The sequence below is a fragment of the Lissotriton helveticus genome, chromosome 6 (genome assembly GCF_964261635.1).
Source record: "Lissotriton helveticus chromosome 6, aLisHel1.1, whole genome shotgun sequence".
Taxonomy (NCBI): domain Eukaryota; kingdom Metazoa; phylum Chordata; class Amphibia; order Caudata; family Salamandridae; genus Lissotriton; species Lissotriton helveticus.
Window position 1 is genome coordinate 949,575,337 of NC_136067.1, and position 24,040 is coordinate 949,599,376.

General features: G+C 44.9%; 1 protein-coding gene across 1 annotated transcript in view; it reads left to right on the top strand.

Moving 5' to 3' along the window:
- HEATR1 (HEAT repeat containing 1) overlaps positions 1-24,040 on the top strand; it is a 412,033-nt gene that overhangs the window by 135,607 nt on the left and 252,386 nt on the right. The window contains exons 9-15 of the mRNA XM_078648603.1: positions 257-365; positions 2,300-2,410; positions 3,744-3,861; positions 5,363-5,470; positions 5,871-5,966; positions 10,579-10,667; positions 14,051-14,262. Coding sequence (XP_078504729.1) covers positions 257-365; positions 2,300-2,410; positions 3,744-3,861; positions 5,363-5,470; positions 5,871-5,966; positions 10,579-10,667; positions 14,051-14,262 — 843 coding nt within the window. The remainder of the gene's footprint in view (positions 1-256; positions 366-2,299; positions 2,411-3,743; positions 3,862-5,362; positions 5,471-5,870; positions 5,967-10,578; positions 10,668-14,050; positions 14,263-24,040) is intronic.

The window sequence follows — 24,040 nt, forward strand, 5'->3', positions numbered from 1 at the left end:
CAGTTCACACATTTTATGTTTAGAGAGCTTTAATATCTACATATACAAAGTAAGACAAAAGATTTGAGTTGCTGCCTGACCAATGGTAATGTCCCAGCAGTTGTGAATTTGATGGAGAACTACTGTCAAGTAAGAAGTTCTTTATATTTCTCGATCATGTAAAAAACCCTCATGGTAAAATAGTTGTTAAAAAATGTGAGTGATCCTTTCAAGATAACGACTTGGCTGTTCTGCTTCTATGCATTTTTTTCTCCAGAGGGATTGGAGCAGCCAGAAGAGGCAGATGAAGAGGTTTGCACAACCCTACTCATGGCGATAATTACAAATATACCGCTGCAGAATGGTTTAGACCAGGTTCTGGCTCGGTGAGTAAATGTTCCTTCTTGGAGTCTCTGGCTGTGCAAAGTGTTTCTTCTCCTCTATTCTATTCCCTGTACTGCAGTGTTTGGCTGTTTGGCGTACATTTCAATAGATGATAACATGCACTTTCAGAACCACACATACTACCTGTCAGATGACCTTGATGTAGGTGTCTTTTTTTTCAACTTGAGTCTTTCTTTTCAAATGAACTCTTTCTCATGATTGTTCTTTTTCAATCTTTTTATGTTGATGTTTTGACAAGTGCAACGGTTTAACAAATTTGCGGTTTAAGGATTGTCATTGTAATGGAGTTCTAAGAGTTATTGATGTCCACATTGCTTTGGCCCTTGGGTTTTATTGTCCTACATTTTCTTCTCACTTCATTATGACTTCAGTTATTGATATTCTCAAGGAATGTGCAGAATGAATGTGGTACGTTCCAAACCACTTGATGAATATGGTTGAATTGACCTAATCTAATCTGTTATATGTATGTTGATGTCAATTTTGCAGTATAAATCTTGATTGTGTTGTATTTTATGAATTTTAACCTGGAGACCGCTTAGATATCTTCATGTTGTTTAATAAAGTAAAATTGCACAGACTAAGATTACCTTTGTCTCGATCAAATGCTGAGTACTTAAATGGATATCATTCGTTGTACGATGCCTCCTTGTTTAGTTAAATGGAAATTAGCATTGCATTGGCTGCCATTTGAGAAGATGATCATCTTTAAATTAGCATACTTGCATATTTCACATTTCACCAAGATGGTCTAGGATCTCTTGACAAAAAAAATGCCATTTGTCAATCATTACAGTAGATATCCTACCACATCATAGTGGAAATCACACCTGACCCCTCAGACACACCAGGAAACCTATCTCTTAAATCAGTTGCCATTTGCTGGCTCCAGCATGTGTTTGGCTATCATAATAAGATGTAAATTGCTCAAGAGATTGTATGGTCAGTGTCATGGTCAATTATGATCGTTTTGAGCCATTTTGTGTAATGTTTTTAGTAATTGTTAGGTCAATAATAAGAATCTGCATTTATTTTGCATATGACGTAAGTAGTTCAACGGTAGGTTTGGCACCTGTGACTTTTATATAATTTTATATCCTTTTGTTTATTCAGTTATTGTCAGCCTTTGCAAATCTCTCAATGTTTGCTGACATAGGTCTTAAATTACAGGTACACTGTTGGCAATATGAGATGGAAATACTGAAATGTTCAGTCCTAGTTCATTAAATTGGTTGCTAGCGAGCTAGGCTCAAACTTGAGATAATAGAAAAGGCTTTAATATTGAGGCAGTTTTTATTGCTATAATTGGATAAATTGATGCAGTGGGGTAGTAGTATGCATGAAACAATTTGCTTTTATAGTATATTTCACACATGATTCTTGTGATTGTGGGTACCCCTTTTTCATAATGTTTTGGTGTTTTTACCAAATCAGTTCACTGGTTTTCATTCTTTGTATCTTGACTGATTGTTTCCCGCCTCGGCACATCTACAGGACCAGCTTAGCTGTGTTTATTTGTCATTGAAGCACCGAGTGACTTTAGTATGTGATATGTGAGTGTGCTAAATCATTCAAAGCACTACTTGCCAGCAAACTGGTTGATGTTAATTTGATACTAGTTTATAGATGCAAGAATTATCTTTTGTTTTGCAAACAACTCTGTAAATTACAGTATTGATGCAAGGGTTATTCAGTGCTTGTGTATCATGTGCCTATAAGTGCAGACCCTGCAGTATTGAAGTGGGGATTGCTTCCTCTACCGACCCCTTCCATATCTCTGAAAGTAACATTGTGTAGTTTTCCATATGCAGTGTTAAGCAGAAACTATTTTGGAACAGGTATGATGCTTAAAAATGTGCTTTTATTTTTATTACTAAACTGTGCAAGCTAAGTGTGCTCTTTTTTTTTCTTTCAGTGCCTTTCTGGATGAGTATGTTGCTTATGGTGTTGAGAACAGTGCAGATGAAAATAAGAAATCAGTGTTAAACAACCAACTTCTTCCCTTCATCAGACTTTTGGAAACAAAGTATGTTGGTTGTGCTTTGTCTTTAAAAGTTACCTTTGAAAGTATCTTTTGTGTTGGTTAAATCCACTTGTAGTTTTTTGCCTCTGCCCTGGTGTGATTCTCGAACCCTCTGTCTGTACAACAGTTGGTGTGGAAATTTGTATGGGGAATGTTTTAGTTATTCTGTTTGAAAATGTTTTACTCATATTATTTAACATTATCTATTTTCTGTTTTGGAGCCTGACAGGATGATTAGTCCATCTCATTAGGGTGACTTGCACGGGTGGGTCCAGCCCAGTTTCTAAATAGCTGGAACAAATTTTTCACAAGGATCACTTAAATAGTTAGCACTAAAAGCAGGACTTATTGGTAGTCGCTATACAGAAGTCAAAGACTGAATGGCTTGAAGTTTGAAGCATGCTTGCCCTCTAGCAGCTTGGTCATACAAAAGCAGTATGAGGACATTGCATCTTTCTTGTTTTTTGGGTTACGAGGAGACACAGTAGTGCTAATTAGGTGTGAATACCGACATAGTACCCTTGAGGACTGTTTGACTACAGGGACCTGTACCCTCCTCTAACCTCCAATCCCCAACGCCCCCTTTCTCCCCATATGATGCTTTATAACATCCTGAAATCAGGTTCACCAAATCTAGATTAAATAATGAAAGTAAAATTTGATTCATTCTCCTATCTAGTGGCTTCTGTGGGAGTAATGTTTCTAATTGTATTCAGATAACTAATTGAAGGAATACATATGGGTGATGTAAAGTTGCCGAAAACACTGTTGTATAGCTTTATCTATTTCTGCCTTATTAAATGCTATAAATAAGATGTGTTGGTGATTCCTATCTGTTCAGTCGTGATCAGCTTAGTAAATTTATAGATCACATATATTCTGACGGTAGTAGATTACCACTGCCAGCTACTGTAGACTAATGAGCGGGGTCTGGCCATGAAGTCATGCTGTAAGGAACCTTTGAGCACAGTGAGCAGGTGCAGAGGCAGACCTGCAAGCCAACGAGTGCTCTTTGAGAATCTGACTTTTTGGGGACTTGTTTGACAATAAAGGAAACAGAAATTGTTACTATTAGGCATCCAGAAAAAGCGAATACATTAGATATGTATAGTACATTTGCCTACTCTTTTGTTCTAATTCCACTGATAGGGGATGTGATCAGAAATAGGATAATATCTAGTATAACTCTGAGCTGAAAAGCCCAAACTGTTTCTTTTTCCGCAGCAAACATGTACAGTTCAGCGCCATTGTATCTGGAGACCCCTGTCTTAAGTTTGCTTTGATGTGACATGATTCATTCTGTTCAAACTGCTTTTGTTTCATTGGGATTTGGCAGGTATCCACAAGCTCTAGATTTGGTGTTGGAAGAGCATCTGAAGGATGTCAAAAATAAAACTGAGCAAGACCTATTTCACCAGTTCATTTCCTTGTCCACTAGCGGTGGAAAATATCAGGTAAAAGCCAGCAGTAAAAACGTGTTAGAAAAGTCAGAACGTGTGTAGGTAGTAGGGTAATGGATATGCAACACACAGGGAGACAGGCCAGGACAGATAGCATGACTGGAAACCAAAGCTGAAGCACACACAGATAGATGCACACATACACCCACCCACTGTGGAAGAGGTGTGGCGCCGCGGCCAGGGCGACTGACTCCGGAATCTGGGGATCACGGTTCGATCCCCGGCTCCGGCAGCAGATTAGCCCAGCACCAGGTGACTCTGGGAAATAGCTTGCTTAATCTTCCCGACGGCCCCCAGCGCCTAGAGACCCTTACGGGTGATTGTGCGCTTTACAAATGTGGATTATTATTATTATTATTATTATTATTATTATTATTCACTCATCACAATTATGTTCTGAAAAGGCAGCAATTTAAATTTGGTTTCAGAATCGAGCGAAAGTAAATAAAAGAGACCCGGTTTAAGGAAGGAGGGACTTCATGCCTAGTTTATTAGAGAAGTCAACTAGAATGTATTTGGTGAACCTTGTGAGTGAGAAACGCTGGGGTGGGGCAAGGCTTCATGGGAAGCTGAGAATGAAGACATTACAAGGATGGAACACCAATAACTGCAGCAAAGTGCTTTCTGGGAGGCAGTGTAAGAAGCTGCATGCAGAGGAGAACAAAGATCATTTTTATAGGCTAAGATTTGTCTGACATGAGCATTTTGGACACTTAAGTTTAGGAATGATCCTGTTAGGCATGCCGAGAGTATTAGTGCAGTAAATCATAGTGTTTGTGCAAGCTCTGATTACCATAGATCTCTCTTTTTTAGAGGTGGGAGGCAGGATACATCACGTGTCCTCTTGCGCCATCGCCCTGCCCCCATGTCTCTTGCACCCATATTAGTCTCCCCATGATTTAATGTTCTTGCCTTCTTGTTTATCCTGTTGTCTAGTACTTGTAGTCATTTATTACATCTTTGTTGTCCAGTTTCCATGTTTGTGTTCCAAGACAACCTTCTTCGTTTTCTATCTTCTTTGTGCTCGTCTCTCTGTAGCTTCCTGTAGACAAGACTGTGTTTGTACCCATATTACTATGTTTATGTTCCTGTGCCCATGCGTCTGTCAGTGTTTGCTTTCCTCTGCCCATGTATTGATGACCATGTATCTGTCTCTATGTTGCTGTCCCCCTGGTTCCTTAGTCCTGCTTTCATGTGCTTCACATCCAACCATCCTTGTCTGTCTTTCATTTGCCATGCTTGTTTCTCTTGTTGTGTCTCTATCTGTATTCTGGTTCATTTGCTCCTCTCTCTGTGTCTAGTGCTATGCCCTTTTGTATTTGCAAGTGACTCCATCCTCAAGTTCCTGTTCAAATATAGAACTCTATTCATCTTCCCATGGGCTTTTGTCTGTTACTCACTCTTAATCCATGTCTCTCTGTGTGCCCTCTGTATCATTGTCTGTGTTTTTTGTGGCGAGGAATTTCCTGAATTAAAAGCGAATTTTTATTTTCAGTTGTTGGCAGATTCTGACACCTCCCTACTACTCAGTTTGAATCATCCACAGCCTGCAGTCCGACACCTTGCACTTCAGCATCTTAAAGAGGTCATTGAAACATCAAAGGTAGGTGTTTTTATTTGTCCACCACTTTCATCTGGTGCAGACATCACTTAAAGGTACCTCTGGTGCATGCAAATAAATGGAAACTTGTGATGTAAAAAATACAATAGATCAGTTGTCGGAAATATCAGTGGATCTATAGAATTTCATAGTACTAAGAACAAAGAAGTTCTAAAAATTCGAATCTTCTATATCGCGGTCTTACCCAGGCTACTGAATGAGTCTCAACTCCTGTATTTAAAGATGTGGTGGTCACAAAAGTTTGTCTGCTTCTGGACACAAATCTACAAAACCAGTCAATTAAAAGTAATAGATTTTATCAGCTAGTTGCATCTTCATGCTTACTGTCCATGTTGTAAATTCCATGTTGTCATTTTTGATAACTGTTTCCTTCAACATTCAGGATGGGTTTGATGAGTCCTTCATTCGAGAAGCCATTTTTGCTCGCCTGCTTGACGATAACCTTGATGTTGTGCTGGCTGCTCTTTCATCCTTTCAGGTATGTCTCCAGTTTGGAAATCACAAAGGATATGCTAATAAGTAGACTTTTGTATTGGCATTAACGTGACCTGCTAATAATACAACCACAAATCTGGCCCAGCCCAACTACCCTCACCTAATTTGTTGTATGGCTGCCTTACAAATAGTTTCTTATTTGATGATAAAGGTTCTAGCCAACTTTTTTCACCAAAAGGCTTTCTGTTCTTCCACTCAGGCCCTCTCCAGGTACCAGTAATGTCGTGCTTTTCAATTTTGCTTGTAATATACTGCAACAAGATAGTTGATTTGATGTGACAGTACTGTGAATACCATCCTAGAAATATATAATTACATTTTGATGTTCCCCTTTAACTTTGATGATATTGCAATTTTAGTATTTATTATTAGCTTTTCACAGATGCAGCGGTCCAGCAGGTCTCACATACAATTTACTTGCAGCTGTACTTGGTTGTATGTCTTGAGACATCTTGCATTCAATATACTTGAAGCTGTACTTGATAGTGTGCTATTAGCTTCTTCAAAAGTGCTCAGGACCTGAACATTTAAACTAAATATTAGGTTGGACAACCCAGTGCGGGAACCAGCTAGGTATATTATGATCACAAGAAACGCCAAAAAAGGACCACCAGCACTACTCAAATTTGTCCGCTTACTGAAACCGTAAACTGGATGTCAATCTGTCACACCTCTTTATCCACCAAACCGGTAACCGCTGTGTTTGATAATACAGTATTCTCACCTTGGTGGTTGTAGGAAGCTGGCTCTTTATGTGGTATACAAAAAAGAGATATAGTGTGCAAAGAGTCCAGGTATTCCCTTATGAGTGGACAGGGGTCCTCTTCAAGGAGGTAGTGTGGTCGCGCCCGCCATGTAAATGTAGTTGAGCTTATATAGCGCACAGCTACCCACAGTGGGTGTCCCGGCGCTTGCTTAGGGAACCCTTCCTGGTATTCCCCTGTGAGATAGCAGGGTATCCACAAGGTGAAAGTCAGGCATCCCGCCGCGAGGGGCCATTGTGGAGATTAAGCAAGCTATTGCCCAGAGTCGCAGAGTGTGAACCCGTGAGTCGAGGAGGCACCGGAGCGAGAATTATCGAGTCCGTGGAATTTTTTTTTTTTTTTTTTTTAGCCCAAGACCCGCCGAGGCGGGGAATTGAACCCTGGTCCAGGACCGATCTCAGCTTCCGGGTCTGCTGCCTCTAACCCCTGAGCCACACTTCTCCATAGGCGTATCAGGGAGAAGTGTTAGACATCTGCAAATGCACACAATAGTCAATAAATTATGCACACGACTCAATAATAAGGAGTTCCACACCAATTTATAAATATAACGCTTATCTTCATATCTTTATATATTTTTAGCCACCAGAATCAACACGATCAGGTAAGTATGTTTTGCAAGAGAAATACATTTACATTTAAAAAGTCTAAGCTTTTAAGAAGCTGCAGTGTTCTCCTAAGGGAGTAAAAACCAGTAGGGCATTCAAGTAGAGTACAGTCTCTGGGACTTTAGGTGAGTAGGGGGCAAGATTCAAGGCATCTCTGGAGGACTGGGGGACCATGGTTGCACCATTGGCTCACTTCAACCTGGATTGATGGCTGCAGTTGTGTCCGTAGGTGTCGGGGTTTCGTAGTCTTGGACTCCCCTCAGGTCTGTGTTTCTGCAGGATGCAGGGAAGCTGCTCCAGCTGCTTCAAGGGAGTTCCTGGGTCTTTGTTGAAGGCAGGCAGTCCTCCCATGCTTTTTGAGGTACTGCAGCTTGCAGGACAAGACGACTGCCACAATTTGATGGGGAACAGCAGACAGGCTGGCAGGGCGGGTGCTAAGTCAGTTGTTGTTTTTTAGTCTTTGCTTGTGCAGCTCTTCAGTGTACTTCATCTTCGTAGGTCAGCAGGATCTGCTTTTATGGTGCCAAGGGGTGCCCCATAATACTGAATTTAGGAGAGTGTAGGGTAGTAGCCAATGGTATACTGACCCCTGTGGTCATTACGCACCTATATGACCACTTCCTGTGGCAAGTGGACATAACCCTGTCCCAGAGTTCCTAAGTTTGCCATCACCAAGATGGCCAATTCTGAAAAGTCATGTCCACTTCAGGTTAGGCCACCTTAGGGTTTTTTTATAGCCTAGGGGTGGGCGGACCTACACGACTATCTAATTTTCCCACCTGTCCAGGTGCCAACATGCTCTGGATAAAGGGGGAGCAGCGTCCTTTCCTGTGAGGGAAGCCCGATAAGCATTTCAAAGGCAATGGCTCTTTGATGGTCCCCTGCCTTGGAATGCTACTCTGCAGGTCAACCAGTGGGGAGGGGGTGTGAACACCCACTGCCTGAGCAGGCTTTATTTCTGAGCTCCTGAGAGCAGAGACCCTCAACCTTGGGGGTCAGAAACTCGTCTCTGGTGCCTGGCTGGTGAAAACCAGTCAGGCAACACCCAGTGTCTGGTAGGTTTTTAGGGGCACCTCTAAGGTGCCCTCTGGGTGTGTGTATCAAATCCTACACTGTATTCGGTGTGGGTTTATTAATACAAGATGTTTGATACCAAACATCCCTGTATTCAGTGAAGCCATCATGTAGCTGTGGAACCAGATTTAACCATTGTCCACATGTAAAATGGCTTTCTTGTTCACTTGCACTGGCAGTAATGGAACTGACTAGCACAAGTGGCATGCAGATATGTCCTCATAAGTAATATAAAGCACCCTGCCTTGGGGCTTTAAGACCTGCTATAGGGGTGACTTACAAACACTACATGCAGTGTTAGGGGGCATGGCACACATTGATGTGTGTCATGTTGGGTTTTAACTTTTGCCTGCACTAAAACACTTAGCCTGCAATGGCAGTCTTGTATGAGTTTGGTGAAGGCTCCCTTACTGTGGCACAATTCGTGCTGCAGCCCTTAGGGACCTACTTTGGTACCTCTGGTCTGAGGTACAAGGGGTCCCATTTACTAGGGATCTACAGAGGGTACTAAAGGTATTGCCAATTGGGGGAAACATTTGCACTGTTTTAGGAAAGAGATCTGGCACTGGGGATCTAGTCAACAGAAACACAGTGCACTACCAGTCGAAATCACATCAAATACCAGGCAAAGAGTGGGGGTAATCAAAGCATGTGGAGGTGCACCAGGTAAAGAAGTCCATTCATGTGTATTTTAACAAAATCTTTATTTTTCGATCATCTTTTCTTGTTTCACATACATCGTCCATCCAACACGTTTCATTCCATAAACAATTGGAACTTCATCAGGGCTTAATATCTTGTGAAAGTATGTAGTATTCCAGTTATGTGCCACATCATAATTCCAGCTATGTGTGCTAGCAAATAAGGTCTACCATGGGGCAATGAGGTGCCCTCCTGAATGTTACCCTGACAAGTAACAAACTTCTCAGTCTCACGTCGTTCTGTCTGTACGGGACGTCTGATTTCACTAAACGAAGAGTGAGTTGCAGGCTTAACAAGTCCGCCGTTGGGTTCTTTCCTGTATGGCAAAGAGTGGGGGTAACCATGTCAAATTGGTGCACATTCCTACTGTGGTCCTCGCGCACCACATGGAAACACCTCCTAGATAGGATCAAAAAACAAAGACAACACCATTCGAGCCACACACACTACACTGTATACCTTGTGCCCATGTAGGCAACCACTTCAGTGCCCCACTTGGTGGTAGTACAAGCTATATAAACTCTACATTACATTACTAGCCATCTCTTTCCAATAACCACCTGAGAATAACTATCCAAGCAGAAATACCAGTAGTTTTTTTCCCATTGCCTTTTTCCATGCCCTTTCTTTATGTGCACCTCTTCTCCGTCAGTGCTACTTGCGCTCAATGAGAGTTGGAAAAGAGATAGTAATATACAGGCAGGGGTTACTTATGTGTTTCTTAAGGGGCTGATTTGATACTTTGATACATGAGCCTCAGCACATGAAACATGATGCATCTCTGTTTATTAGACTTTCACAAAGTTTTCATTAAATGCTACTGTAGATCGAGGCCATTGATCCACATTGAACCAGTGGAATTCACTTTGTAGAATTCTGTATTTCAGCTAAAACACATGCTTTTTGTGTAGTATTTTTAAAACACTAAAGTTCAGATGGCAGGCAATGTGGCAAAGTTAGGAATAATTATCAAAAGTTTTCGCCTTCTCTTCCTCCATTGCTTTTTGTGTGTTATCCTGATGAATTTAGATGACAATTGACAAGTAACACTTATTGTTTACACTGTGCACAATGTTAGACATCTGATCAGTTAGGATATTGTACTTCTGAGCAATAAGATGTAATGCCACATGAAGTTTGTGGGCTTGATGGATAACCACTCACACTTTAGAACAAAAACACTCCTTGAATACTCTGATATTCTGCCTCAATGTAAATGATAATGAATCATATTTCAGTGCTTCTTCCCGTGGTCAGTGCGCCAATGCTCTTGAGGTAGGTCCCGCTGTACAAATACCTTCACCAAAACATACAGGAACAGTGCAATTGAAGATATCTATATTTAAAACTATTGTTAAACAGTAGCAATATAAACCAGTACATTGTATTGCAAATTAGAATGCTCCGGATCAAATAGCAGCTATTTAGTTTCCTTTTTTATTTTAAGGTATTTTGTCAGCATATTGCCCCAGAAGACAAAGTTAACAGTCTGCTGAATCTTTTTAGGAGAGTGGATCTTTCACAAGATGGTCGATGGTATGTATAATTAGCTTGTTCTTGAATCAAATGGATGGATTTTTTTAAAAACACATTTTGTGGATTTTCATGCAGAACATTCCGACATATCAGCAATTATACATTTTAGTGATTCATACCAGTGATCCTAATTGGGATAATCATCCCTTGCGACCATCATGAATAACATTGGGGTATAATTACAGTAATAACTGTAGGCTAGCGCTATGTAAAACTTCTTAAATAAATGTGTTACAGTATCAACACTAGCATTTAAGGGTATCTTTATAATCCACATGTCTGCATATTATCCCAATCCCCTCCCTCCCTTTAGGATGCAACTTCATCCCAACCATGCACAATCCTGTATTGTTATTACCTGTGGGGCTCTATATCTGTATGTCTCGTTTAGTGGTGACCTGGGTGTGTTCGGTACAGTTGTTTACCTTGGTGGGGGTTCTGAGGATCTAAATAATTCTAGCATTGCATCCCATTCCGATGAAATAGGTTTTTTCCGTAAGCCCCTTCGTTCTTCCCTCTGTATTGCCATACTTTCGGCCTCCCCCACCTGACCACCTCTCTGTACCAGCAAAGCGCAGTCGGGGGTACAGCGCATTTCCACCGTATCATGATTGATCGTTTTGCTAGTATCAGGGCTAAATCAGCAAATCGGTGTGAGACTGTCTGCTTCTTGCTTTAACGGCGCAGTCCCAGAATACAGTATTCTGCCGTGTCACCCCCACAACATGGTCACAGTCCCAAGGAGCTTTGTAACCGCTGCCCATAAGGCGGACGGCACGGGAAGGCCCACAACATATGTGCCAGTTCAGCCACCTGTGCCAGACAACGGGGACACTGGCCTCCAACATCCGAATACATCTTGCTTAACCAGTGCGGCGTAAGATAGGCCCGGTGTAGCACCATATATAGCATTAATTAAAATTTTGCGTTTCGGGAAACTTTTTGGGGATACTCCAAAAGGATGTCCATTCCTCTCCCAATTTCAGCATTCCATTTTTCTCTTAGCACTGCCAGCGATGTCGCCGCATGGGAGCGGATACCCCTGTATAGCCATCGGGTGAAATGCTGCCCATTACTCATTAGATACAGTGTGTGTACTAATTTGTGCGTAGGGATTTTTTTATTATATGGTCCCCACATGCGGATTCTTGCATGTATAATATAAAGGGAACGTGGGACACCTTGTTCTCTGGCAAAGTTCTCGTGGTCTAGCAGCATACTATCATCGAAGAGAGGACCTACAGTGTGTACTCCCACTCCCTTTCACATCCACTTGGAGATACCTTTACTCCTGCAGGCCCGGGGATCCCCAAAAGTGGGACATTGGCGGCATAGGGGAGTAATCGATTAGTGTATTGTATTGCCTTTTTCTATTGGATAAGGGTTACTTTTAATCGGGTGGGAGCTGCTTGTGGGATCCGTCTGTTAGGTAGCTGCATGGTATGAAGGGTACCCCAGTCCAATGCCTGCTGCGTCATTCCTATCTCGTGGAGGTTATGGCCTGCAGTCCAGTATGATAGCCACTGGAGCATAACAATATACCCTAAAATATGGGACTCCCATACCCCCTCTGTTTGTTCCCAACTGGAGTTTCCAGAGCCCCACCGTTTGCGGCCCTTTCCCAATATTAAGTATAATAGTAGTGTATTCAGGGTTTTAAAGATATTGGTCGGGATTACTATCAGTAAGTTATTAAAATAGTAAAGCAGTCTCGGTAGCATAACCATTTTTGAAACGGCAACTCTTCCTGCTACAGAGAGTGGTAGTGAGGTCCAGAAGGTTATTTGAGTTTTGAGTGCCCTGATTGCCCGTACCAGGTTACCGTCTAGTAGCTCCTGTGTACCTCTATATATCTGTTTACCTAGGTATTTGAAAGTAGTGGGTGCAGTCGGGATTACCAGGGGAATAAAATGAGTTGGCTCTATTTGTTCTGTGGCATGGAAATAGAAGGCATAAGATTTGAAATCATTAATGGTAGGCCCGAGTTATTCTGGAATTGAGTGAAAATTCCAGGAATAGGCCCCAGTCCACTCTGAAGATGATCCAAGTAGAGAATGACATCATCAGCGTTAGTGAGCTGTGGTGTGTGCCATTGTATATCTGAATACCATGTCCTACTGCCTCTTTCCGAAGTTTAATGGCTAATGGTTCAAGTGACAACACGAATAAAAGCGGTGAAAGCGGGCAGCCTTGACGTGTTCCACGACCTACAATGGTAGGACTCAGAACTGGGCTCCAGTGCGGGCTCTCGCTTTGTGTGTTGTGTATAGCAGTTTAACCCAGCATGCAAACTCTTGTGGGATTGCTTGAATCAAATTGATGCATTTACTTTGCTCCTCCAGGTGGGATATCCCTTTGCAATGCTTCCAACTGTGTCCACAAAATGGTTTCTGGTGACTTTAGTCTTTCTGAACAAGAGGTCCCAACCATTTCTTTTGGCAGTAGATAGCGGAAGACATGCATTCTCAGCCCATCAGTGCCAGTAAGGAGCAGCTGAAAATAGATAATCCAACATTTGTGCATCCCTTGCCTGCTGCAGTACACGTGCTGTTATTTTCAACTACTTCCCCACTGTGACTGCCAAAGCATCGGTGTGTAAAAATTGAGCTGACGAGATTAATACATTTGAGGTTTTTTCCTTGTGTCTTGGGATAATCAGTAGCTAATAAGTTGTATCCATGGTCATTTACCACTGGTCACCCAGGATCGGGACCACACTATTTGGATACCCAAGTTACTTCCTTTGAACACTTAACTTAGATAAAATGTTGATGATAAAATTGATGTTTTGCAGTCAGCTGGTAAATTTTAAAATCTGATGTTAAACAAACCTTAATAACAAAAAGACAGTCTCACTAAAAGTACTCAATTTTGTATAAAAATGCAAGAACATAAAGTTTTTCTTAGAAATCCTCTGCCAAATTCATGGCTTGCCAGACACCAACCAGACTGCCTAGATCTGATCCTACTGGATGTCTCCTTCTTCCAAAACCTCACCCTACCTATCCCTTTTTCTCACTCGTGTATATTTTCATTACTTTGCTACTCCTTTCTTTTCTTGTTTCTGCCCCTCGCTCGCTCTCTCTCTCTCGCTCTCTCTCTCGCTCTCTCTCTCTCTCTCTCGCTCAAACTCCGAAATTAAGTTGCTTTCCCAAACAAATGTTCCAGTGCCCCACCACCTACAATCACCAGCACAAATTACGGGCTGCTTATGGACCTCTCACATCATCTAATGATGTTGCAAGAGGTTGCAAGCATTTTTTAATGTTGCTAACGAGAACTTGCAACTGTGGGGAACCTTTTCCAGTAGGGAATGTGGCAAAAACTCGAGCTACAAATTGTTGTACACTAGATCTAATGGTCTTCGTCTTCTCTTTTCTTAGGTACCAGCCACTTGAAAAAGCAACCAACTTACTAATGGAAGGAGAAATGCTACGTCAGAATGACAAGCTAACAAATCAAGTAGTTATGGCGGTGTTGCCTTCCATGGTTATAACCAGCAGCGATGCCACATCTGCAGAGCAGAAACTAGCCGTCCATCTTGCAAAGTCGGGCCTTTGCTCACTGCATTCATTGCTGAAAGGTTGGCCTGAAGGTAAAGGATTACAGAGCACTTGCGGGGGATGCCTACATGAAACTAAATAGTAGGGCTGTTGCTTAAGGTGGTTGGACATAGTGATGAAAGGCTGGTTATCTGTGGATGCAATAGCTAATTCAGATGTGGATGGTCAAGAGGAATTGGCATTCTCAAGGACTTTAGCTTTTATGAGTTCTGAATTAATGTAGGAGTAAGGTGTTTACTATTTTTGATTTCATTGGTAGGTGAGAGCACATTTATAGGAAGCCACGGGCAAGGATAAGAGTCTTTATTTTTAAAATGTCCTCATGCTTTTTTGTGGTAATAGTTGTTTTCGATTAGTTTCCAGGGCTAGTCTAGCGTATATGACTTTTATGTAGAAGGGATGTAGTCTAGTGGCCAGAGCTGCCAACTTTGGAACTGGGGAACTAGGTACAAATACTGGCCTCAGCCCAACATAATGTGATTCTCTGCAAATTACTAAAACTCCCGATGTCTAAATACATGTTCGAGGCATGTGGGCTGCTAAATTCATATCTTTTGCATTAGATCGCCGCCTAGTGTTGGGTCCGGATGATCGCACATTGTTGTCCTGGAAGAGTCTTCAAAGTATCCTGAGATAGGTGGCTCCTCCCCTGGACTACAGTGCGCATGGGCATCGGCTCCATCCCCAGATTGTTTTTTTCCGCCATTGGGTTCGGATGCGGTCTCGACGTCTCTCTGTCGGAACCGAGAAAAACTAACTTTTTACGGGCCAAAAGGCCTAATATTCCTTGCGTCGGTATTGTTTGCGCACGGTTTCGAGTTCTTCCGTCTCTTTGAGTCGGAATCAGCGGAGTCGTTTCACTCTTCGGACATCGAGGCCTTCTCATCGCAACACGACTGCAACTTTTCAGCATGGAGCGGAGTCCGTTTAAAAACTGTCCGCTCTGTGGGTCCAAATACCCACATATCGACGTGCACCCGGTCTGTAACAAATGCCTTTCACCAGACCATAACGAAGACAACTGCATGGCCTGCGCCAGATTCAGGTCAAAGAAGACACTCAAGCTTCGGCGCGCGGTGCGCCTTGAGGCCAGACAAGCGGCCCCGGATCCAGAAAACATCTTCGGCGACCAAGAAGAGGAGGACCAGAGCCATCATCTTCAAATCTCCCCGCCCGAGACGGAAGTCGAGGCAGATCCGGTAGACGACGACGGAGTCGTGGGTCAAGGCCTTGAATACGTCGACGAGGTAGGGGACGTCGAAGAGGTTTATGGGGCCGCGGAAGATAGCTCAGGGGATGAGCTATGCCCCGAAGGTTACGAGGATCAGGCTCGGGTCACGGGATCGCCAGTCGGCCTTACCCACGACCCCGTACCGCAAGCCACGGCCCCGCCTTCAGGCCCGGCCACGGACATACTTGCTGCGCACATCGTATCGAAACCGAAACTGAAACCTACGGTATCGACTACACCTAAAATGGCCGACCCTAAATCGAAACCGAAACTTATGGATTCGAGCGTCCCTAACATGGCGGCCGTCCCACCAAAAACACCTAAACCCGCTGCTTCATCGACTCCGTCGGCCACCGGTCCACAGAAGTCGAAGAAATCTGTCGATTCCACAGTGTCGAAATCGGCGCCAGAGGAGGTTTCCTCTAAAAAGGGAGTTCGGCACGGGTCGACCGCTGCGACGCCGTCAAAGCCCGCCAAAGCCAGCGACACGGCTCCAGTTCCGACTGGGACTTCGTTAGTCGGACGCGTGGTGGAGACGGAGCCGGCGAAATCACACGGATCGAAAGCTGGAACATCTACGCATCGGTCCAAGGACTCTGGGTCGGCGGCTGCGGCATCATCGTCTAAGACTCAGAAGGGCCAACAGGACGTCGGATCCGAGGGCAAGGTCAAGACCTCCTCGTCGGCGCCAAAGGCCGCTGTAAGTGACGCGTCCCTCATCGCCTCTTCACTACAGAGAATCAGGGAGAAGGCCTCTGCTACGTCGGCTCCGATGCCGTCGCCACAGACGCCGATGGACATTCCGGCAAAGCCTGCGAGTAAACTTCTCTTCCTTCTGCCGCCAAAAGAGGCGCCGAAGGCCTTTTCAACAAAATCGACGCCAAAGAAGTCGGATTCTTCAACGTCAGGAGCACTTTCAGGTCGACTACTCGACTCAGAAGAGGATTCTGAGCGTTTTATCGACGCAGACACGGGCAAATTGACCCTTTACAAGAGGAGGATCACTTCACAGCCAGTGGACTCCTATGTTATCCCCCTGAAGAAGAAAAGGCTTACTCAGGACGCTTCAACACTGATGGAACCTGTCCAGCCTCCTCCTAGAAGGAGCCCAACTCCTTCCCCAGAACACTCTGAGGGTGAGGGATATGGTGAAGATGACCAATACACTTTCCCCATCAATGAACCCGATGCACAGCAAGATTCATATGATGACATGGGTGACCAAGCCACCCAAACTGTGGGGCAAGACCCACAGCCTTTCAGTGCACGTGCATCCCCAACAGAAGATTCTGCAGGTTTTCATGCACTCATTGAAAGGGCAGCTGCTAATCATGATGTGGACATGCATGCTGACCCAGTAGAAGAAGACTTTCTATTTGACACTTTTTCAGTCTCTGAAAGGACAGTAAAGACACTGCCTATGCTCAAAGGGGTCCTCAAGCATGCTGCGGACATCTTTAAAGAACCTACCAGGGCGAGGGTGGTCAATCCACGTATCGAAAAGAAGTACAGGCCAGCACCTGCAGACCCTGCATACATTCGGGGACAGTTGCCGCTTGACTCCCTTGTGGTCGCAAATGCCCGCAAAAGGGCCAACTCCCAAACAACGGGCGAAGCTCCTCCCCCGGATAAGGAGTCAAAAGTGCTAGAGGTAGGGGGCAAAAGGGTAGCTGCGCAGGCTGCCAATTTCTGGCGTATTGCAAATACACAGGCACTCTTGGCACGTTATGATAGGGCGCATTACGACACCCTTGAGCAAGTTTTACAACACCTGCCTCCGCAGTTTCAAGAGGGTACCAAACTGCTTATAGAGGAGGGCAAACTAATCTCCAATGCAGCCATAAAGTGTGCACTTGATGCAGCAGACACAGCAGCTAGGGCTATTAACACTAGCGTCATGCTGAGACGACAGGCGTGGCTCCGCATATCGGGGTTTAAACCGGACATTCAAACAACCATACTCAATCAGCCCGTCAATCCTGATAGACTGTTTGGTCCTGATGTTGACACCACCCTGGAAAAGATTAAAAAAGACAACGAAACTGCTAAGTCTATGGGGGCCCTACAATCACAACAGTTCCGTGGCAACAATTTTCGTCGCTCAGGTGCACGTGGAGCCACCAGAGGACATATGGGTCAACAATCACAATTCTCTAAAGGTGGAGCACAATCCTCGTACCCCAAGCAGAACAAAGGGGGTTACCGAGGAAACAGCACCAGAGGACGTGGCAGAGGAAACAACAACTCCCGCTCCTCTGCCCCAAACAAACAGTGACTCTCTGTCACTGCCCCCCGACCATTTAACACCTGTCGGGGGGAGACTACAGCAGTTCCTGCCCGTCTGGAGAAACATCCCCACAGACAGGTGGGTGCTACAACTTGTCCAGTACGGTTATTGTCTAGAGTTAAAGTCCACTCCACCCAACATTCCACCAAGGCAACGGCCTATGTCCGCAGAGCATTTGCACTTATTGCAGCAGGAAGTAGTGGCGATGCTGCAAAAAGGCGCAATCGAGCTCGTGCCGGTGGAGGAGGAGGGCACAGGGGTGTACTCCCTGTACTTCCTTATTCCAAAGAAGGACGGATCTCTCAGACCCATTCTAGACCTGCGTCCCCTCAACCTGTATATACTCTCGGAACATTTCCATATGCTTACATTGCAACAAATTCTTCCCTTGTTAAACCAAGGGGACTTCTTAGCAACCTTAGACCTCAAGGATGCTTATTTCCACATTCCACTACACCCGTCCCACAGAAAATACCTCAGGTTCACTATCCAAGGCAAGCATTATCAGTTCAAGGTCCTACCCTTCGGAGTGACCACAGCCCCAAGAGTGTTTACCAAGTGTCTGGCGACAGTAGCGGCGCACCTCAGGAGGCAGAACATCCATGTCTACCCCTACCTAGACGACTGGCTCGTTCAAGCCAAGTCGGAACAACAGTGCGCCGCGGACATGTCGACTACCATTCACCTCCTTCACGATCTGGGCTTCTCGTTGAACTACCCAAAGTCGCATCTTCAGCCGGCGCATGTCCGGCAATTTCTAGGTGCGACAATCAATACCCTGACGGCCATGGCTCAGCCAAACCAAGTCAGGATAGACAGCATGCAGGCGCTTATCCAAAAGTTCAGACCACAACACTCGCTTCCAGCGAGAGTGTTCATGCAGTTGATTGGCATGATGGCCTCCTGCATCTTCATAGTCCCTCACGCTCGTCTACATATGCGTCCGCTCCAGGAATGCCTAGCACATCAGTGGACACAGGCTCAGGGACAATTGACAGACCTAGTGTTGGTTACCAGTCGGGCATACGACTCTCTGCATTGGTGGACTCCACACAACCTTTGCAAGGGCCGACTGTTCCAAGACCCAGTGCCACAGATTATCCTGACAACGGACGCATCTCTCCAGGGATGGGGAGCTCATCTGCTCACTTACACGGTGCAGGGACTATGGTCAACGCAGCAACAGAAGATGCACATCAATTATCTGGAACTGATGGCAATCTTCATTGCGCTCAAGTCCTTCATTGTACATCTGTGCAACAAGGTGGTGTTAGTCCGGATGGACAACATGACCGCGATGTACTACATTCAAAAGCAGGGGGGCACCCACTCGCCACAGCTGTCTCATCTGGCTCAGAGCATGTGGAAGTGGGCCATTCAGAGGAACATTCTCCTAATGGCAGAACACCTCCCGGGCAAGGACAATCAGATGGCGGATCTGCTCAGCAGATACAGCCATCAAATGCACGAGTGGGAGCTACACCCATCTGTACTCCACCCGTACTTCCAGCAGTGGGGTCATCCGGAGATAGACCTGTTTGCCACGAACGAAAATGCAAAATGCCAACACTTTGCCGCCAGGTTCCCTCACCCACAGTCGCAGGGGAATGCGATATGGTCAGGCAGATTTGCGTACGCTTTTCCGCCAGCCCCTCTGATACCGCTGGTGGCAAGGAAGCTGAGGCAGCACTCGATGACTCTCATCCTAGTTGCTCCAACGTGGGCGCGCCAAGCATGGTACACCACGTTCCTCGAACTCTCGGTGGTACCGCATCAAAGGCTGCGCCTCACGCCCAGGCTTTTGACGCAGAACCATGGAGACATTCAGCATCCAGATCCGCAACAGCTCAACCTGGCGATCTGGCTCCTGAAGTCCTAGAGTTTGGCTACCTTCACCTACCTCCAGAATGCATGGACATCATCAAGGAGGCAAGAAAGCCAACTACCAGGGCATGCTATGCTGCAAAATGGAAGCGTTTCGTCATTTACTGTACAGCCAATAACTTCAACCCGCTAGATGCATCTATCCCTAACATCATTTGCTATCTGTTACATCTTTACAAGTGCAACCTGGCGTACACTTCCATTCGGATACATCTATCCGCCATAGCAGCTTATCTTCAGAATAGGCAGCATCTCTCTGTCTTCAGAGTGCCTGCCATTAAAGCTTTCCTTGAAGGCCTAAAACGAGTCATTCCCCCAAGAACACCGCCAGCTCCGGTGTGGAACCTCAATGTGGTCCTCACCAGACTTATGGGACCACCTTTTGAGCCACTACACTCGTGTGAACTGCAGTTCCTAACGTGGAAAGTAGCTTTCCTAATTGCTATTACATCACTGAGGCGTGTTAGTGAGCTGCAAGCGCTCACAATCCAAGAGCCATTCATTCAGATTCATCCAAATAGGGTAGTACTACGTACTAACCCCAAATTCCTTCCCAAGGTGGTGTCACAGTTTCATCTCAACCAAACTATTGACTTGCCGGCATTCTTCCAAAACCCACAAACGGTGGCGGAAAGAATGCTTCATACTTTGGATGTCAGAAGGGCGTTGATGTACTACATTGACAGGACACAACACTTTAGGAAAACAAAACAGCTTTTTGTTGCCTTCTCGCCACAGCACAAGGGCAACCCTATTTCCAAAGCAGGAATAGCCAGGTGGATTGTTAAGTGCATCCAAATATGTTATCAAAAGGCAAAACGTACCTTGACAATACCCCCAAGAGCACACTCCACGCGCAAATTGGGGGCATCTATGGCTTTCCTGGGGAACATTCCCTTAGAAGACATTTGCAGAGCAGCCACGTGGGTTACACCACATACCTTTACAAAACACTACTGTGTTGATGTACATTCCAAGCAGCAGGCAGCTGTAGGACAGGCTGTTCTCAAAACACTTTTTCAGGTTTCTGCAGCTGGCACAGGCAACCGCCGCTAATGGAGGGACTGCTATTTATTCTATGCAAAAGATATGAATTTAGCAGCCCACATGCCTCGAACTGAATATGCTACTTACCAGTATGCATCTGTTCTTGGCATGTAGGGCTGCTAACATTCATATCGCCCACCCTCCTCCCCGGTGCCTGTCGCAGCTGCAGACATACTCTTGTATTCAATCATTAGCATGGACATCCTTTACACTTTACACTCCATCTCTGCCACAATGGCTAAAAACAATCTGGGGATGGAGCCGATGCCCATGCGCACTGTAGTCCAGGGGAGGAGCCACCTATCTCAGGATACTTCGAAGACTCTTCCAGGACAACAATGTGCGATCATCCGGACCCAACACTAGGCGGCGATCTAATGCAAAAGATATGAATGTTAGCAGCCCTACATGCCAAGAACAGATGCATACTGGTAAGTAGCATATTCAATATCTAACATGGGGTAATATGTAAAATGTCTGGTTCTCATGTAAAGCTCCTTAATTTCCTTGGGCCAAGTTCATGCTATACTGCCCAAAAAGAAAAAAAATGTATGAATGTTTTGAGATCTCACCATGTAATAATGTCATAATCTCGATCAGGTCCAGTTATGTTTCTTTAGCAAATCTTTTAGCTCTGTCCAGGGTAGATGTGGCACAGAGCAGTCGGGCTTAGTCAAAGTATAAAGCATTTGAAAGGACCAAACCAGGTAAGTAAGACACTAAACACAATAAAAAAACAACACCAATTTGTAAATATAGAGTGTACGTTTATCTTAAAATAATTACCAAAACAGAAAAATGTATTGCGGGGAACCGGCGATATGATCTTTAAAAGATAAGCAAATTTGTTTAAGCTCCAATAAATCTTTGTAATAAGCATCACGGTTCCAGACCTGCCGGGCTTGGATGACTACCAATCCTCTTTTGGACTGGCCAGCTTACCAGGTTGGTAGCCAGTCACTGAAAACCATTTCGGTCCGAGGAGATGGGTACCTGTTGGGTCCAGCAGCCTCATTGTCCTCACAGAAGATTTCACCAGGATTGCAGTTCCAACCAGAAAGTGGTCCTGATGCTTGGGATTCAGGATGTTGAGAAGACTCCAAGGATACTGAATCTGTGGAAGAGTGTTCCTTTGGCTAGCCCGGGTCCACAAACTTCAGGGGTCCTCTCTGGCCTCAGGACTCAATCTCCCATAATGCCCCAGTGAAGTCCAGTTGCCACTGGTCGACTGGTCTCCTGTTACAGCGATCTTCAGCGGTTGTTCACTGATCAGTATCGCTTTCTTGCAGACTCAACATAACAATAGCCACAGGTTCCATGGACTTGGGGATACCTCGAGTATGTCAGGACTTGGTTTCCCAGCAGGTACCTGATGCTGGGCAGATGAAGTCTCACAAGTACTGGTTTCCTTAAGCAATTATGTCCATGGTGCTGATTTGGGGCCTATCCACCTAGCTCTTTGAGTCATTTCTTCTGTCCTGACACAAGTGGATCCTTTTTCCACAAGTGGCCACTGCAGGGACAGTCTTTGCAAGTCTGTCTTGTTTAGCAGGTACAGTCCAGTCTTTGATGCAGCCTCACTTTGCTGTGTCCAGGGGGCATGGTGGCAGTCTTCCTTCAGCTGTGGGCACAAGTGTAGTTCTACTTCTAGAAGTGGGCAGAGCAGGCATAGTTCTCTTTGCCAGTCCCTTGAGTTCAGCAGGCACAGTCCTTCCTAGGTGTAACCTTTGATGGGATCCAGGGAGCAGCAGGGCAGTCCTCCTTCTGTCTTCAAGCCAGTCCAGAAGTGATCTGAAGACTGTGGGTCTGGGGTGCCACTTTTATGCCATCTTCCCGTTTGTGGGAGGGGAGGACTCACTAGTAAACATGGCAATATTTCTCACGAGGCTACCCATGCGACTTTACATCACTTCCTGGGGGTTTGCCCACCAAAGAATCCTAGGATACCCCTCTACTCTAAACTAAGATGGAACAAGCATTGTCCCCTCTAGAGGGTGTACCTTGGTGCCTGTGCACATTCTCATTTACCTCTGCTGCAGAGACCCCCTCCGGAGTGCGCACTGGAGGAAACTGTCTCTCTATATAGTAAAGAAGACTGTGTAGAGAGCCCAGGCAACCCTTATTGGTTTACCAGGCTTTCTTCAAAAATCCCAAATTCTCTATTTTGTGGTAGAGCAGTTTAGGCTAATCTAAGGAGAGTCTTGAGCATTTGTTGTACACACACAGTCAATAAATGGCACACACACAGTCAAAGAAATTTGACACCAATTTATACAAATAATAACTCAGATTTTTATATTACTTTTAGAGATGCCATTGTTTCTTCTCTCAGAGAGTGTATGCTCTCACCTGCACGGTGTCAGAAACCTGTTTGTGGTAGCAGGCTGGCCGACACACTAAAGGCTGGTAGGTTTTCAGGGGGCACTTCTAAGGTGCCCTCTGGGTGCATGAATTAATAAATCCACCACTGAAATCATTGGGGGTTTATTAATACAAGGTGTTTGGTACCAAACACCATCGATTTCAGTGAAGTCATCATGTAGTTTGGGGAACCCGTTTTTATCAGTGTCCAGCCCATTTACTTAAAAGGGCTTCCCTGTGTACTTGTGAAATCCAAGAATTTACTTAGACGTGACAGGGGCATATCTGCTCATGCAGATATGTCCACACGTGTAGTATAGTGCATCCTGCTGTAGGGCCCTTTGTAGGGGTGGCTTACCTATACTGCATGCAGTGTCTGCAGGCATGGCACATAGCGATGGGTGCCATGTCATGTTTTCACTCTCCTTTGCCCCAAGACACGCAGCCTGCAATGGCAGTTTGCATTTTGGTGCTGAGGGGTCCCTTGGGGTGGCAAAATAAATGCTGCAGCCCTTGAGAACCCTCTTTAATCTCCCTCCCCAAGGTAGGTACATGGCTTACCTCTTACTAGGGACCTACAGGGGGTGCTAAATGTATTGCCAACTAGGGGAACAATTGTACAGCTTATGGAAAGTAACCTGGCACTGGGGACCTGGATAGTAGGAACCCAGTGCACTTCTGTCAAATTTGCATCAGATACCAGGCAAAAAGTGGGGGTGACCATGTCAAAGAGGGACACTTTCCTACAATACCTACCATGGTCTTGTAAAATCCCTTAACCAGACCATTTGTTTTTGGGTGATATGTGGTGGTAAATGTATACATCAACCCACACTGAACTCACATGGCTTTTAGGTATACAGACATGAAGTTACCACCTCTGTCTGAAACCACTTCCTTAGGAAAGCCCATCCTAGTAAAAATACTTATGAGGGCCTTGGCAACTGCAGGAGCAGTGATAATCCTAAGTGAAATTGCTTCAGGATATCACGTGGCATGA